Here is a 17,891-nt window from a genome sequence, read left to right on the forward strand (position 1 = left end):
GATACTCAGCCTATAAGACGAATAGAGGCAGACCTTCCAGCTTCCTGCTCCATTACTTCTCTCCAAAGAAAAGCAATTCCTAATTTATAAGGATTCCCAAGGACTCAATTAGTATATTGTTTTACTGTGCAAGTATTTAAATGACTTCTTTCTCTCTTTCTCCCTCTCTCTCTCTTCCCCCCTCCCACCCTCCCTCCCTCTCTCTTTCTTTCCAGAGATTGAACCCAGGGGCACTTAACCACTGAGCCACATCCCCAGCCCTTTTTATATTTTATTTAGATACAGGGTCTCACTGAGTTGCTTAATGCCTCACTTTTGCTGAAGCTGGTTTTGAACTTGTGATCCTCCTATCTCAGCCTGCTGAGCAGCTGGGATTACAAGCGTGTGATGCTTCACCTGGAAAGACGTGTATCTTTCTTCCTATGAGCTTCACTGTATTTCTTCTAATTCTAAGAACACTTATAACTTATTATTTATTTACATATATGAGGCTTTTCTTTACCCTGCTATAATCATTTTTATTTATGCTTTGAAGGTATTTTATATAAGAGTTAGGTGGTCAAAGGAGAAGCAGATGAGGACAAGATATATTTATTTTGTACATTTTTCTTTTTTGGATTTAGAAAAACATCAAACATATCACTTTTCTCCTGTAACTGCCCAGAGACAGAGCTACATAGCTCTCCCTGTTCCTGCACCCTACAACAGTGTAGGACAGCTTATGGAAAAGAGAACATACACCAGGTGAAAACAATCACCCAGCGAGGGGACCAAGGGGCCATTCTTCCCATGTCATTCATCATTTACTGTCTGACTTAAGGTGTCAAGCACTGTCCTAGTTTCTGGGAATAAAATGATAAACAAAAACAAAACCCCTCACCTTCATAATAGAGTTTATATTTTAGGGCAGAAAAAGACAGACAAGACAAATAAGCACCTCATCTGTCAGTAGTGACAGGTATTAGGGAGGACAAAGCAGGGGGTGAGGATAGAGGTGTGGGTGGGGAGCAAGATAGCACTGTCTAACAAACAGAAACCTCTGAGGCTGAAGGAAGCAAACCAAGAGGATATCTGAGAGAAGTACATCCTAGGCAGAGGACATTGCAGATGCCAAAGGCTGGAAAACAGTGTGAATGAATGGGAAGCAGCAAAAAGGCCAGCATGGCTACTGGCGAGGGAGGGAGAATGCAAAGAAGTAAGGCGACCGACCTGCTGGCTTTGGCGTGCGTGGTGGGCATGGCCAGGATTCTGGATTTGATTCCAAGTTATTTGAGAAGTGGGTGGAGGGTGTAGAACAGATTTTGCTTCTGTTTAGAACACTCACTTTGGCTGCTGCGTGAGGAACTGGGTGTGGAAATGGGACCAGCTTGTGAATTCGGGGCAAAAGCCGCAGTCACTGATGACCTAGGCATGGGCCTGGCGGGCAGCACCGTGCCACACTGCAGTGGGAATGGCTGGCTTTGTAAGGGAGGCCCCTGGGTTTGCTGCTGGATGGATGTGGATTATAAGTCACAGGGCTACTAGCAATGATGTCAAGGAGACTGGCTGATGTGGGTGAGAATGCACTTGCCAACTCTATTCTCTTCCCCTGTGTTCCCAGTTAATTACTCATAAACACACAGCTTCTTGTAAAACAACCCAAAACACAAAGTGATTATTTGACTTAGAAGTGTAGCAAACCACAAAGCAATGGCTTTGTTGCTTTCTATTTGGTTGTTACTAGTTTTATTTGAACAGCTTGAATTTCCCCTCTGATGGTATTTTTAAAGTCAATGCAACTAACTTTGATCAGTAGTAAATAACTGTCACCAGAGGTAAAAGAACTATCCACCCAGGTCACACGTGTGTGCAAGGAGAAAAGAGATAAAGAGAAGCACTTGTAAATTTGGCCAAGAAAGTATGCTCAGAGTTCTACAAATGTGCAACAGAAAAGGAAGAAGAATTGAGCCAAGAGAGCAAAGCGGAAAAGACCTCACCTGGGTCTCACATTTCAATGACTTTTCCCCCTTGCATTTTAGTAACTTAATAACCACATTCAGCATTTCTGCACAAACTCTCAACAGTAGTTAGCTGGGTGTGTAAATGGTTACAACTACTTGAATAAAGATCTGTATGACTGATGTCTCATGTACACAGAGGAAAAGCTACTTTTAGGTCACAGCTTAAGCAGCTCCAGGGGCACCATTGATTACAAGATCACGGCTTAATTGTGCGTCCCTTCAACACCAAACCCTTCTCAAAGGTAGGAGAAAAGCTGTATGGCTAACTGCAAAGAGTTTTCTGCCATTCATTCCCTTAGCAAAGGTCAAAGCCATCATGCTAGCCCCATAAGGAACAACCCTGATGGCAAGGGAATAGGGTGTTTCCCCAGTCCTCCTTTTCTGGGCTTATTTAGAAAGCAGAGACTGATTCACGTTTCTGGCCACAAAGATGGAACAGCCCAGGGGTGGAACACAGGACAGAATGTTTATGACATTCCTGTCAGTCTTTCATTCACAAAAGCTACCCCTCAGCCCACAGCAGGAAAGAATAAAGTCCTATGTTAGTTTGGATAGGAAAGGTTTAAGTGGCAATCGACAGGGGGAGAAGGAGAGATAGCTGATCATCAAAAAAAGGAAATAACTAGATAGCACTTCCCCATCAACTGGTTGCTAACGCCTCCTGTTGGGAAGGATTGTATTTTCCAACAGGAGCAATCATCACCTGCCTTTTGGTCATGTAGGCATGAGAAGAAAGGAAACCTAAAATCTATAAAGGGGCTGTCAGTCCATCACCTATTGTCCATTTGTCTATTTGTCCAACCACCCACCCAACTGGCAAAAACCCCCAAATAACCAACATTACGTTAAGTGAAAAACTCCTAGGGGTTAAGTTCTGTACTAGGCACTGGGTATCCAAAATTAAATAAGATCTAGGGCATGTTCTCACTTAAGATAGTTCATAGGCTAAAAGAAGTGCTTGTAGAACAGAAGTTTTGACATGTGCAGGACTTTGATCTTTATAATGGCCCCTGGTTCATTGTGGCTGTGTCCTTCTTAGGAGATAAGGGCGGGGCCCTGGTTCAACTTGGCTTGTGTCCTTATAGGAAGATGGGTGAAGGGCCCTTGGTTTGGTGTGGTTGGTGTCCTTGTAAGGAGGTCAGGGTGGGCCCTTGGTTCAGCATGGTTAGTGTTCTTATAAGAAGAGCAGCACAAGTTTTGATTCAATGTGACTTCCTTCATTATACAATTATCTTCCCTCCTATTTAGTTGATATTGAAGTAAAACATGAAAATTGCCTTACCTCTCATTTTGGGTATACTCTACAAGTATTTCTTTTGCTTCCCGTGGGGGGTTCCATTTAATGTCAGAAGGAGATTCCACTCAGATGTGAATCTATAGCAACATGACTTCAGTAGGGTACAGATGCAGCTGCTGTACCTCTCCAACCCTGCCCCCTCAGTTACTGATGTTACGGTGTTTATATATGGTATTTATTCAATACCACAGAATAAAATCAGGGTGTTTTGATACATTATTCTCTTACAATTTTATAGAAAACTAAAGTAGCACTATTTTATAATTGTCACGAATCTGCTTTACCAGGGATCTTTCTGGCTCCATCAAGATCTAAGTTCCCATCTAAGGCCCTTCAGTGCAAACCCTCACACAGGGCACATCTAGTGGGGACCAACTCCCCGGGCTCTTGTTTACCAGGTGCTGTCATTTGAATGTGTGTATCTCCAAAATTCCTGTTGACAGTTCAGCCCCAATGTAACAGTTTGAGAGACGGTTAGGCCAGGAAGTTCCCAGGCCAGGGATAGGATGTGCACATTAAGAGTTTCTCCAGCACATGCAAGGACCTGGTTCAGTTCCCAACACTGTACACGCGTGCATGCCACCCCCTGCCCCACAAGTACATTTTTCCAGCTGGGCGCAATGATGTATGGCTGTGTTTTAATTAGCTTTTTGATTGCTGTAATCAAAACACCCAACAAGAACAACTTGGAGGAGGAAAAGCTTCTCTGGGCTAACAGTTGCAGAGGTCTCGGTTCACAGACAGCTGACTCCATTGCTCTGCCCAAGGTGAGGTCATCCATCATGGGGGAAGGGCCCAGTGGAGTAAAGCTGCTCAGTGCAGGGCAGCAAAGAAACAGAAGCCTCAGGTGTAGATATGATGAGGTCTTCCAAGGCCACAAAGGCATTAAAGATTTTCAGACTCAAAATGAAAAGACGACTGAAGTATCCCACAAATCTTAATTCTAAACAACTAACAGCTATCAGTAACTATCAGCCTCCATAACACAGTAAAGCAAAAACCTTCCAGTGTCCTTTCTTATTTTTATTATAAAAGTGGAAAAGGTCCTGGAGGCCCCAAAGTGAGATGACCACTGGGGGTTATGCCCAGGTGTGACTGGGTCATTTCTCGCCCTGACCTGACAAGGGGCTAATGTGAGGAAATTTCAAAGAGAAGGTATATAAGAGAGTGGCTGCAGCTGGGTTTTTGTCCTTAAGTACATGGTTGTCATCTTTGGATATTGGGGGTTTTTTTCTTTGCTTTTGTTTTTTATAGTTTTTGTTTTGGTTTATTATGACTATTTTTTTTTAAGCTAGCATCCTAAGATGGTGTTCTGTTTTAGGATAAGCAGTGAGAGTGTCAGAACAGTGTAGAGCTACAGGGGCCAGGCTCCTATGAGCCCACCTTCATGGACCATTATGAAGTTGTGCAGGGCAATGGGGAAGGGGACTTCACCAAGGTGAAGCTTGCCTGCCATCAAGTCACTGGGACAGAGGTTGTGTTGAAGGTCATGGCAAAAACAGCCTGAAACCTCCCCTTCCTACCTGAACCTAAATTGATGTTGGGCTTTAACCACTCAAATGTCATCAGGCTTTTTCAGGTCATTGAGACCATCAAATATGTCTACATTGTCACGGAGCATGCAGGTGGGGGATATCTACAGAGCCTCATCTTGGAACCTGGTGGCATGCCAGAGGAGGAGCCCGCAGATTCTTCAGACAGATCATGTGTGTCGTGCAGTACTGCTACAAGAAGGGTAACATGTGCCAGGACCTCAAGTCTGAGAGCGTCGTGCTGGATACCAGTGGCAAAGTATGGACTTTGGCCTGAGCACCAGATTCACAGCTGGGCAGAAGCTGACCAGGTTCTGGGGCACTCTCCTATACTTTGACCCTGAAGTCGTTGGGCAGGAGGAATATGGGCCCCCCCACCAACATCTGGAGCCTGGGCGTCCTTCTCTATTTCATGCTGACAGGGAGTCGCCCATTTATGGCCAACACTGCTTGGGAGGTGAAGAAGCTGATCATGGAGGGAATGTGTGGCATTCCCCTGCATGTTTCTGAGGGAGCTCAGAGGGAGCTCAGAGTCTCATCTATGAGATCCTGACAGTGGACCCCACGCAGAGGCCCACCCTAGAGCAGATAATGGGGTCCCCATGGCTGAGCCAGGGCAAGGAAGCTTCACCCAGTCCTTCTGCTCAGGCACTCCTCAACCTCCCAGGTCCCGCCATTATAACAACTATGTTCAGCAAGGGTTATGACCCCTACAATACCTGGGTGTTACTGTCAAATAAGAAATCTGATGACGACATGGCTACATACCTCCTGCTCACGCAACAGAGAACCCCGGAGGTGGGCTGTGAGTGCCAGGTGAAGCCTCCCCAGGCCCTGCAGATCCTCCCATGGTCCGCTCCAAGAAGTGTTCCAGTGAGCCTGCCTTCCCTTGCCCTGTGAGCAGCAGCAGCCTGAGGAGGCCAAGCAGACCCAGCAGAAGGGTGGTGGCAGTGCCAGCGTGCCTGCCATTTGTCTACGCTTTTTCCAAGTGGGCCCACTCGCTCCTAGCCTAGCCTCCCAGCAGGATGCTGCACCCAGCAGGCCCGACCACCTGATGGTTGCAGAAGATGGCAGCTCATCCTCCCGAGGTACCTCCACAGGACAATCCCAGGACCACATCAGGGGTGGGAAGAGGGTGAGGAGGAGGATGGCCACCTGTCTTGTCAGCTCTGCTGTATACCCTGCTTTGGTGGGTCGGCAGTGAGGGACAGAGTGGCTCCAGGGGAAATGCTGAGCCAAGATCAACAGAACCAAGGGACAACGAGCAGACCCTGAGGAGCGCCGACTGGCTCAGGCTTCTCCCCGTGGATTCCAGGCAGGAGCCTCTGGACCCACCAGGAGAGAGTCTCCTCTGGCCCCACCTGCGAAGATACCTCATAGACACTCTTCTCTGTGACACTTCCCCCTGCCCTGCTCTTTGTCCTTTCTCCCATGCTTTGGGAGACATTTGTTCTTAATTTCTTTTCTTCACAGATTGCATAATAAAATTGATATTTCAAAGATTTTTAAATGGCAGTTTTTTTGTTGTGGTGGTGGTAGTGGTTTTTAAGGGAGGGTGGCCTCAGCAGTCATCCTCTCCAAGGCCTGGACTACTGTGCCTCCTGCTCTTGCTCAGTGTAGATACTCTCTCACCTAGAGACACAGTAGATGGAGACTCACTTGCCTTGAGCCAATGTAGACTGAGACTTGCTCCCTTTGTCCTAATGCAGATGAAGGTTCCCCTCTTGATTCACTTTGAGCTGGTCTCTTTGGCCAGAAGGAATCCTTTTCCTGGACTTCAGGCCCCTCCATGAACTGTGTGGGGTGGGCTACAGCTGTTATAGACACCTCTTGCAAGGCATTGGAGACTCCAGAGTGTTCTATGGCTTCATCTCCATAATCCCACGTGCAGAGGGAAAGGTGGCTGTAAAACTTTTACCTTCCTCCCATCAAGGTGTGAGGTTTATGTCTGCTGCCTGGAAACCTGGATAGATCAGTAACCACCTCAAACAAAATATAAAGTGTCATACTATGTGATCACCAAGGCTAGGTGAAAATAGGCAATGAAGCTTCTGCCTTGCCCATTGAAATCTTTGTACTGGAGCCCCAAGTTATCTTTCACTAGGGACACCTTGACTGACGTAAAACATTCCTAAAAGGGAAAACCAAACTGCATGCCCAGGTTGCCCCCTCTCAGCCTGAAGCAGCCAAAGAAGTCATTACCCATTTCCCTTAAACAGAGGGGAGAATGAAACCAGGGCAAAGGACAGAGAGCTGATGATCAAAGAAAAGGAAATGGGCAATTAACACTTCCCAGCACCTGTTTGCTAGAGCCTCTGGGGGAGGGGAAGGATTCCACTTTCCAACACAAGCAATCGCCTCCTGTAACTCTCTTCCAGCCTTTTGGTTGCATTTGGTTATATAGGCATGAGAAGAAAGAAACCTGAAATCTATAAGAGTAGAACAGTCTCACTCCCCTGGGCACTAGCTTTGTGTGTCCCCTTCTCTTTAGAGGAGTGAGTTCCCCACCCCCCTGCTCTGTTTCTTAAATAAAATTTACTTAGGCTCTGGCCTCAGCATTTCTCCCATGTTTAATCTTTAACAGGGTTGGCGGGGATAAGGGCCCAATCCTGATTTTCAAGACCGGTATCACAATGAAGGGCAAATCTCATGACTGAACAGTATACAAAAAAGACAATTTTCACATCCACAATCAACAATTGCAGTAGCTTTGGGCTCAAAAACCAAACTTACACGAGAGACCCCAAAAAGAGTTAGGGAGAAAGGACATTGGACAGAAAAGAGGGGTCTGGAACCCAGCATCATCAGCTCAGACACTGGAAGCTCGATCCTTAGGCCTTGGGGTCCTCTGAGGTGGCCCATCAGCCTGCCACACTGGGCGATTCTGGGCATCAAATGAGATCAAGTATTTGTCTGAAATTATAAACACTCTCTCTACAAACCTAATACTGCACTATGATAAGAAAATCTGAAGTGCCTTTCTCCGGTTTCTGACTGCGAGTCACTGATATCGTGATTTTAACTCTTTTAGATGGGAAACAACATGGAGAAGCAAGCTTCCATGTAGCCGAACTCCAAAGTAGCAGTCACTTCAACCTCTGGGGACATTCGCTACCTTGGACATTCACACTCCCACCCAAACCACAAAGCAACATAAACCAGGGCTGGGAGCAAAGAGATGGATGTCACTTTTCAAATCAGAGACTCTGTCAGCTAGAAAACTCAGCAGAAAAGCCCAGTTGTTTACTCCAGGTCCTTTAGCCTGGGGATAAGTTATCCATTTGTTCTTTCTTAGGATAAAATTTCATGAAAAAACTGATTTGGGGACTGCTCAGTTTATTACATTGGTAATTCAGGAGCCTGTACTCATTGTAGGGAGGCACAGGGAAGCAAAGAAACCCTCCAACTCCAGAAGGGTAGCACCTGCCCAAGAGGAAGGATGCTGTCTCTACAAGGCAGGCTGTCTCCTGAGCCAGGAGCAGGAACAGCCACACTGTCAGGCATCAGCCTGAAACCTACAAACACCCTGGCATTCTCCTTCACCCTCCTTAGATGGGTTCAAAGAGAAGGCATTCATGTGGGATGAGGCAGCTGGTTAGCACAGACAGATAATGTTGGGAGAAAGTACGTGTGTGTGTGTGTGTGTGTGTGTGTGTGTGTGTGTGTGTGTTTTGAATTGGTGTCTTTGGTTGGTTAGGAGAAGGAGGACATGGCCACAAGCCCTTCCCACCTTGGGGGCAGAAGGCAACCATATATTACTTATATGGGATGCTCAACCTATGATTCATTTAGCTTCCCACGTAACCTGCTTAGGGGGAAATCATGAGTACTTACGATGGCCAGAGCTCTCTGGTTCCCATGACAGGTCTGTTTTTCACAGTAAATGCACATACAGCAGGAGAATTCTACCATATACATTAGTCTCTTGTAAGTTTAGCTAGTGTGAATCTATCCCAAGGGACTTATCCATCCTTGAACCATCTATCTGAGACTTACAGGGTGAACGCCACACGACGGCTCCATCATGATGGGGACTGGTGTTGATTACCATGGTGAGGCTGGCCAGCCATGAGGATCCCTGGCTGCCTAATGGGTGGCTTTCTGTCTTACCAGTGACATTCAACTGTGCTAACTAGAAGAATAGATATAGCAGATCTTATTTTATCTTCTGCTTTTTTTTAACACTTCTCTTACTATTCTCAACATTTTATATTTAAAGGCACTTTTAAGTGTTTCCTCTAAATATAAGAGCAATAATCATTCACTGAACATTATCAGTGTATCATTTCATTTAAGGCTTACCACAACTTTTGAACCAAGTATTATCACTCCTATTGCATACATAACAGAAACGACTGAAGCTCTGAATGTTTAAGTAGCTGACATGAGGCCACACCCAAGTACATGAAGTGGCTGGGATTTGAAGCAAGGTCTACAAATCTTACACCTCTAGAGTATTCCATGCCACTAACAATAACCAGATGTGTTTTCTTGCTTATTTCTTTGGGATGCAGTTCATGGAACTCATTGTGTGACAGTCTTTCCATGGATGTGTGCATATGCCCTGGGGACTCTGATCCTAGCCCCACCACAGCAGATACACCAGCAGATCCTGAGCTTGGCCCCACCCCATCAGCGCTCAGAGGAATGATGCTAAACTTTACACGAGCTCATGTTACTACTCATTCTTAAAGCTATTCATCCTGCCCTGATTGTCTGCTGTGGTTGGGACTATTTTGGGCCTTCTTTCTTTTTTTTTTTTTTTCCCACAAGACTGCATATAATGCCATAGAAACCAAATTATATTTTCATTTATTCTCATTCCATTTTAGGTTCAGTATTTAAATAACCCAGTTGAATTTGAATCAGACAGACCATCTTATCCCTTTAACTACTGGTTTAACCCTCTACCTCCCCAGGAACAGTGTTCAGTTTCTTATTTTAGTTCCTAACTGGGAAGATAGTGATCATATGCTTTAGGATTATTATAATTCACTTTCCTTTGAGTTCCCAGAGAACACTGTTTGTCATTTTCAGTTAAGACAAGTACCATCTTCATAAATCTCATGGTTACACTACCCTTCCCTCTGACCCCCTCCCCCGATAATGCAAATCTATTGACAAAGAGGGCAGCAAGATAAGTGAAGAAAGGAATATTTTAGCAATCCACTCTCCCCACCTTCCTTCAGTTTTCCAAGAATTGGGAAGAGACAAATGTATCAAAGCAATGATTTTCAGTGTCTCTCAGATGACCCTTTAGTTATATATTACTGGTAAACATGCTCAATTGCTGATGAATGATGTAAGCAAGGGTGATTGTTTATTTTCTGAATGTATGCACTCTGTTTTAATTAAACAACTTTCCTTATTGACAGATACTTTGGAATGTTCCCAGTATGCAACTACTGCATACTATGCCATTATGCATCAACAATGACATCAAATGTGCATAGAGTATTTACATGTCACTTATCAGACCCTGCTCTAGGTGCTTTGGAGACAGTAAGTCATTTAATCACTATGGAGCCATGCAACACATACAACAATCTTCACCTTCACTTTAAAGAGAAAGTAAGGCACAGTGAAGCTAAGTACCCTGGGTTGTACAGCTAATCTTAGGCAGAGCTGAAATCTGAATATAGCTGTGTGCCTTTTGTGTATTACTCTATACTAATACTTATGTGGAAAGAGCCTAATGGAACCCCAAGTCATGTAAGTATAATGTTTGTTCACCCATTTGATGAGACCAGGGATTCTTGTTTGGTCCCAATCTCCAAACCCACTGTAATTCCTTGGCACCTGGAACAGTGCCAGGCACATGACATATGTTCAATGAATAACTTTCTGGTTTGAATCATTCATTCGAACGATTCCTCTTGAATCAAAACTGACAATAATGCAATTGGCTTGGTGCTACCATCACCCTGAGTGACCAAACTGACAGTTACAGAGCACCCTTTTAACCTTTAAGTTACAACTGGGGCAAGTACTTCATGCTTTGAAAACTCCTTTCACTAATGATTCTCAAGAGAAAGGACATTGTTAATGCATGCAACCAAGCCATCACTCAGAATTTCTAAGACCTTTGTGACCACAGATGGTAGCTGGATTTCAGTGGAAGGGAAATGGATCCCCAGCTTTATGTTTCAAAGCACTGTAATTATCTTAGTTGCTTTGAAGCCAGTGAAAGGTGGGAAATAAATATTTTAGAAGCACATCTAATGGCAGGCATAAGCAACTTCTCCCAATAAACAAAAAGCATGCATATCCACCTGTTCTGAAAAAAAACTGAAGCCCTTGTCCTCTCGAATGCACTCATATGTTTCTCCAAGGACCGGGTTAAATGGCTTGCTCCCAGCTCGGAAGTAGCTAGACGCATACGCTGATACAGCAAAGGCGGCCACATACACCTAGGAGAGAAAGGAGAGGACTTGGTTATTTCTGCCTCACTAAGAATTTTTTTTTTTTCACAAAGTAATAAAATAAAAACCTCGATTTCTGTCTTGGAGGTTTTATTTCAGGAAGCCAAAATTTTGTCCTTAATTTAAAGACAATTTAACCAACATAGGTTTAAAGTTGTTGGTTTAAATAATATTCATTTTGACTCAGAAACAAATTAACCAAAAATTTGAAACTGTCTACTCATTTTGATGCCTAAAATCTAGGAGATGTGATGAAGAGGATGACATTTACAAAACAAACTATGCTATTTAATGGAGTCTGGTACTTTCAGGTCCAACAGTATCTGGGAATCCTAATGTCATGGTTTCAGGTAACGGGCAGAGTATTAAAAAAAAAGCCAAACTTCCTCCAAAAATTCAAGAGTAAGCATCAAAAATTTGACCAATCACATCTTGATATTATAGAAAACTAAAAATTCATTTAGACCAAGGGAAATCTTTAAGAGTCATTTCCTGCCTCTGAGGAACCAGCATAAAATATAGTGGCTTCGAAGTTTCGATTTTCTGGGAGGAAAAGTAAAACATTTAAAAAAAATTGGGAGGGCAACTATATGTGAACATGAAATGAGAAAATCTTTTCATGGCCTTCACTGTGAGGACCTCAACATTATCAGCCCCCTTTTAGAGCATCAAAGAGATATTATCTTCCTCCTCCTCCTCCTTCTTCTTCCCTCTGTCTGTCTGTCTGTCTGTCTGTCTCTCTCTCTCTCCTTTTTGCCAAAAAAAATTAAAGTATCAGTTTAACATTACAACTCCTAATATTGAGTTGTAATCATCTCAATATTTCTTATTCTCAGCACAATTCATGAAGTTTTTTGTTTGTTTGTTTTTTATAGTACTAAAAGGAGGAACCCGGAGTGCTTTACCACCAAACTATTTCCCCAGACCTTTTTTTCTCCGAGTCAGGGGCTGGCTGAGTCACTGGGATTAAAGGTGTGCACCACTGTGCCCAGCTAATGAAATTTCTTATTTTGAAAAATAACTGAGTGCTTTTTATAAATCTTCATGAGTCATTTAACTTCCTTTTGTAAAATGTTTGGGTGTTTCCTGTAACAGGATCCACCTTGCCACCTCATGCCACAGATTGCTCTAGAGCTGCTGGATAGTTTATACAAATCAACTCATGGGCGGGGGATGTGGTAGAGTACTTGCTTAGCATGCATGAGGCCCTGGGTTCAATTCTCAGCACTGGAAAAAAAAAAAAAAAGCAATTCTGTACACTTATATCAGTCCTACCTGTGACTACCTGTGTTCTTTTTTTTAAAAAATGATTTTGTTTTTTAACTACATGACAGCAGAATGCATTACAATTCTTATTACACATATAGAGCACAATTTTTCATATCTCTGTTTCTATATAAAGTATGTTCACACCAATTCATGTCTTCATATATGTACTTTGGATAATGATGTCCGTCACATGCCACCCTCATTGCTAACCCCCTGCCCCCTCCCTTCCCCTTCCACCCCTCTGCCCTATCTAGTGTTCGCCTATTCCTCCCATGCTCCCCCTCCCTACCCCACTATGAGTCAGACTCATTATATCATAGAAAACATTTGGCATTTGTTTTTTGGGATTGGCTAATTTCACTTAGCATTATCTTCTCCAACTCCATCCATTTACCTGCAAATGCCATGATTGTATTCTCTTTTATTGCTGAGTAATTAGAGAAATACAAATCAAAACTACTCTAAAATATCAACTCACTCCAGTCAGAATGGCAGCTATCATGAAGACAAACAACAATAAGTGTTGGTGAGGATGTGGGGGAAAAGGCACACTCATACATTACTAGTGGGACTGCAAATTGGTGCAGCCAATATGGAAAGCAGTATGGAGATTTCCTTGGAAAACTGAGAATGGAACCACCATTTGACCAAGCTTTTCCTCTCCTCGGTCTATACCCAAAGGACTTAAAAACAGCATACTAGACAGGGACACAGTCACATCAATGTTTATAGCAGCACGATCCACAAGATGCTCTTCAGTAGATGAATGGATTAAAAATGTGGCATATATACACAATGGAATATTACTCTGTGTTCTTGAAACCTGGTATCTGTTCCTTTCTCTGCTTTGTGTTTCTAACCTGTGAAACAGTAACATCACATTGTCTTTGTGGAATGCTGAATGATTCTGAATCACCTTAACAATTTAAAATGTGAAAAAATTCATAAACCAGACTTTCGCAATGTGAGGGGTGGGGAGGGAGCACAGGGGAAGGCAAAATGAAGCACCTCCATTCCAGTTGGCGACACAACAAAGCATCTACACAGGAGAATATGGTGACCCCAGAACAGAAGACAAAGCCCAAAATAAAGCTCCTGTTCAGTGGTTGTGCTGGGGAAGCTGTGAAGCCTTTTCTCAGGCTCAAGGTTAAGTTCATGGATCAATCAGCTGAACATTCTAAGGGTCTGTAAATTGCCATAAGAATGAAATACCTTTAAGAATACTTTCACCATCAAAGTCAATTGTTTTCTTTAAAGAAAAAAGCTGTCCACAATGTCGACTTTTAACATGTGCCTTAAAAACTATTTGCTTCCCTTTTTACAGCAGAAAATCTCTGCGCAAAAGAAACAAAGAAGTTAAAAAAAAAAAAAACCCACAAAGCTTGTTTTTCCTTCCATCCTTATCATCATTAGTATCAAAAAAGTCTTTGATGGGGGAGGAGGTCTGCAGCCTGAATGGAATGAGAATGGGATGTCTCTTTCGGTCAGCATGAGATTCCCTTTAATCTTCAAATCCCTGAAGTAATGAAGTTTTCATGAGGGTTAAAACTGTAGCATGCTTAGCATTTAGAAAAGATTTCGTCCTCCACTCAGGGAAGGGGCTGGCTGGGTGAGGTCTGTGAAGTGTGCCTGGGAGAGAAAGTCTGCACTTGGAGGACTCTGCAGTCTCAGTGCCCCAGGCAGGCAAGGTCCTTACCACTGACCAGGTCACACGTGTAGTGGACAAACAACAAAATCGGAAAAAGCTTTTCAGTGGTTTCAAGAATAAAGTTACTGTTGTGTAAACTCCCTGTATAAGAGGGAGGAAAAAGGAAATCTTCCTGATGTAAAAACCTCTTCCATAAATGATATTTTCCAAAAACTTAGGAATTGATTGGACAATTCCAGAAATAAAAATGGTCTCTAGGGAAATTTACTCTGGATGACAAAAAATGCTCAAGAAATTAAATTCTGCCCACCCAAGGCAGTAAAAAAATAAACATGCTGACAGCCTGAAGGCCATGTTTTGCAAGCCAAGCTGATTGGAACCATCAGATGGAAGTTTCTGGAGAAAGCAGAAGCACAAACCACAAAGCAGAACCACCCTAGGTGCCAGCTCTTTCAGAGAGGCCCCTTCCCAACCCAGATCCTGGCCAGATTCCTATACAGTGAGGGGAAGGCAGCAGGTATCTCGGAGAAATGAAACTCTCTCAGGAGCCACATGAGAGCCAGAGGGGACCAGCGTCTCTAAGCTCCACTATCTTGGCTCTGATGGGCCTGGTGAGTGGCCACGTGCCTCAGGTCAGAGGCTGCGCAGTGACCTGGGAAGGCTGATCCTCACCATCCTTTCCAGGGGACTGGGGATTTGTGCAGCCTTGTCCAGCAGCTCACTGTACTCCAGCTCCTCACAGAGCCTCTGCAGCGTGTTCAGGGGCTCATTGAGCTCCACTGGCATGGCCACTTTGGACAGGTCCTTCCCGATATTGTTTCGCAGAATGTTCCATAAGCTGATATTACTGGTGTTAGGACCTGGCGCTGGCAGGCAAGTTCTTCTTTTGGACCTTGCTTCCCCACCACTTTCAAGAACAGGCCCTGAAAGGGAAAGCAGCCTGGTTGTCTCTCAAAGCCTTTTATTTATTTATTTTTAAATCCACCAATAAAAGCTAACCTATCAAGAATCCATTTTTACTATTCAACTCAGTTAACCAGAGCATGACTAAAAGCCAAAAATAAGCAAAAGAATTTTGAACAATTATATATCAAAAATTAGGGCTAGCAGTGTAGCTCAGAAGTAGCACATGTGCTTACTATGTGCAAGATCCTGGGACCCTAGTCCCTCTATCTACCTACTTCCCTAACTACCAAAAATTACCACAATGAAAACTCATGGACTTTATTTATAGGGAAGCCCTTAAGTTCCTACTCAAAAGCTAGTTCTTCATTGCTTTTATACACTCGGAATAAAACTGGAAATTGGATTTCTTTGACTATAGCAGGTTACATTTATAAAAAAACTTAGAGACTTTTTAAAAAAATCACTTCAAATTCTGATAAAAACAATTGTGCTTAGTACAGAAGAGCAATAAAGGAAATAAGAGTCATCCATTATTCTACCCTCCACCCTCAACAGCAGCCATTTATATTTTGCAATATCTTCATTTAGTGTTTTTTCCAACCATATGCATAGTTTTATGTTCTTATTCAGCTAACAGAAGTATTTTCCCCATGTTACTTAAAATTCTTCTAAAACATCATTTCAAATAGCCACAAAAGTATTTCACATTATAAATTTGCCATGATTTATTGTTATTCATATTCTGTTGGACTATTAGATTCATTTCAATATTTTCTTATGATGCAAACAAAATAAAACCAGCAAACAAAAAGTCAGTAGTGAACATTCACGTATTTAGTAATCTATTTGATTATTTCCTTCGCATATAGAGAAGCCTGATGACTATGTTAGAGACTGGAAATTTTTAGACTGTTGATTGATACAATCAGAATGCTCTTCAAAAAGTCTAACAATGTCCTCATCTTTTGACAGCAAATGTGAATATTCATTTCCCGAGGCCTTTCTACTTGTCACTGTTCATTTTTAATTTTTGTCACATTGTTAGATGGACGATGCTATTTTCTTGTTTTAATTTACATTTAAGAACTTTCTAATGTGGTCTGAAATGCTGTCATGAACACTGCTTTTTTTTTTTTTTCTGAATTGTCTGCCTTCCTATGTATAAATTTAAACCATAACCTTTCATCTTTTTATTTGCTTTACAACTAGATCCCCTTTTGGCCTTTACCTTTAAATTTGATCTATGAAGTTTTGGGCAAATGAAATATTTACATTTCAGATATATAAATTTATTGATCTTTTCCTTTGCCTCATATTCTGAAACTCCTTTTCCATCCTAACTTTGCCTATTTTCAAATGATATCTTTTACATTACATCAATATATCTTATCAATATATCTATGTATATATTTACTTATTTAACACTTACTCATTATAAAGCAAATAACTCTGAATAAAGAAGTTGCTTTGGTGAACAGATGAGTACAAAATTGGGTCCCTACTTTCCAGTCTCTTGTAAATCTATGCAAGCAATCAATTGTTAAATTTGTTTTACTAGCTTATATGGGAAAAATAGGACACAGGGATGTAGCTACAATTGACAGTAGTTTTTAAAAACAGCTTTACAGGCAGTCTCAAAATATTTTGTTTGATTATGCTAATCTAAATTTTGAAATCCTCCTCCACCACCATAATCACCACTTCTATTGGCTAATGCATATTTTGCTTTTTAAACTGTGAATGTCAGTCTTCTAAGTATTTTACACATATTATTCTCATTTATTCTTTATGACTACCTCTTGAGGTAAACAGCAATATTATCCCCATTTTATAGAGGAAGAAAATGAGGCACAGAGAAGTTAAACAACCTGCCCTGCCACACATAGATGGTGAGCAGCCAACCTTGAGTTAGCTAACCAACTTGAATCCATAATCTTAGCCACTTAACCTCCTCTTAGCACTCAGACAGTGACTGATCCTCACATGTGCCAGGTAATCTTTTTGAGAAAGAAATCAACAGGAAACATTCTAAATACCTAGTGTTTACATGGGCTCCAGGGAATTCAAGTGTAAATATGTACAAAGACCTTGATTCAATCCTGTTTTCTCCTATAGGCTAAACAGGGTTATAGGACAGAAGTTTTTTCATTCCTACATCCATCTTTGAAGATGTTTAGAGATCTAATCCTCCCTAGGGGATGTCTGTAAAGAACGGAGGAACAAACTTTTTAGTATTCAAATATGAAGACGAAAGCTCAGTTCTGCCCAGTGTTTAAGTGAGGGCAACACTAGAAGAACACAAATAAGTCAGAGAGAACCAGCTCTGACTTGTTCTAAGAGTCTCCAGGCCCTGGTCAAGCCAGCACAGCATGGTCTCTCGACCATATTCTTTATTTCAGACTTTGGCTTCTGAACTCTGCATGCTACAAGGACCAGCACAGAGAAATGATTACTTGGTAGATTCTTTCAAGGGCACTTTCCTAAACAGGCTTTTGTGTGCTCACGAAAAGTCCTCCATCAGAGCTGTTTGGAAAAATCCGGACTCTCCTTGTACCCCACAGTTCAAACTAGCATTAATAAATACCCTTCCCTCTTGCAATCAAGCAGTAATAAGGGGACATCTTAGGATACCTTGAGGGAAGTGTGTTATTTTCAAGTGAATTATCTTAAAGTATCTGACTAAATTACCTCTTACACTAGATCTTTTATTATTTAAAACTCTTAGATTCCCAAAGGAAAGAGGCTATATTCTAATACGTTTGCTGAAAGAATATTTTACTGCCTAAAGGACAGCTGTTATATCATGTTTAGATACTC

The 17,891-nt window shown here is 42.3% G+C and overlaps 1 protein-coding gene across 3 annotated transcripts in view; it reads right to left on the minus strand.

Annotated features, from left to right (window-relative positions):
• Positions 1–17,891, minus strand: part of Osbpl3 (oxysterol binding protein like 3) — a 181,294-nt gene that overhangs the window by 24,815 nt on the left and 138,588 nt on the right. For all 3 annotated transcript variants that reach the window (XM_076835440.2, XM_076835420.2, XM_076835430.2), the window contains 2 exons: positions 14,841–15,091; positions 11,102–11,239 (listed from right to left, as the gene is read on the minus strand). In XM_076835440.2, the coding sequence (XP_076691555.1) occupies positions 11,102–11,239; positions 14,841–15,091 (389 nt within the window). The remainder of the gene's footprint in view (positions 1–11,101; positions 11,240–14,840; positions 15,092–17,891) is intronic.

This window comes from Callospermophilus lateralis, chromosome 1, assembly GCF_048772815.1.
Source record: "Callospermophilus lateralis isolate mCalLat2 chromosome 1, mCalLat2.hap1, whole genome shotgun sequence".
Lineage (NCBI taxonomy): Eukaryota > Metazoa > Chordata > Mammalia > Rodentia > Sciuridae > Callospermophilus > Callospermophilus lateralis.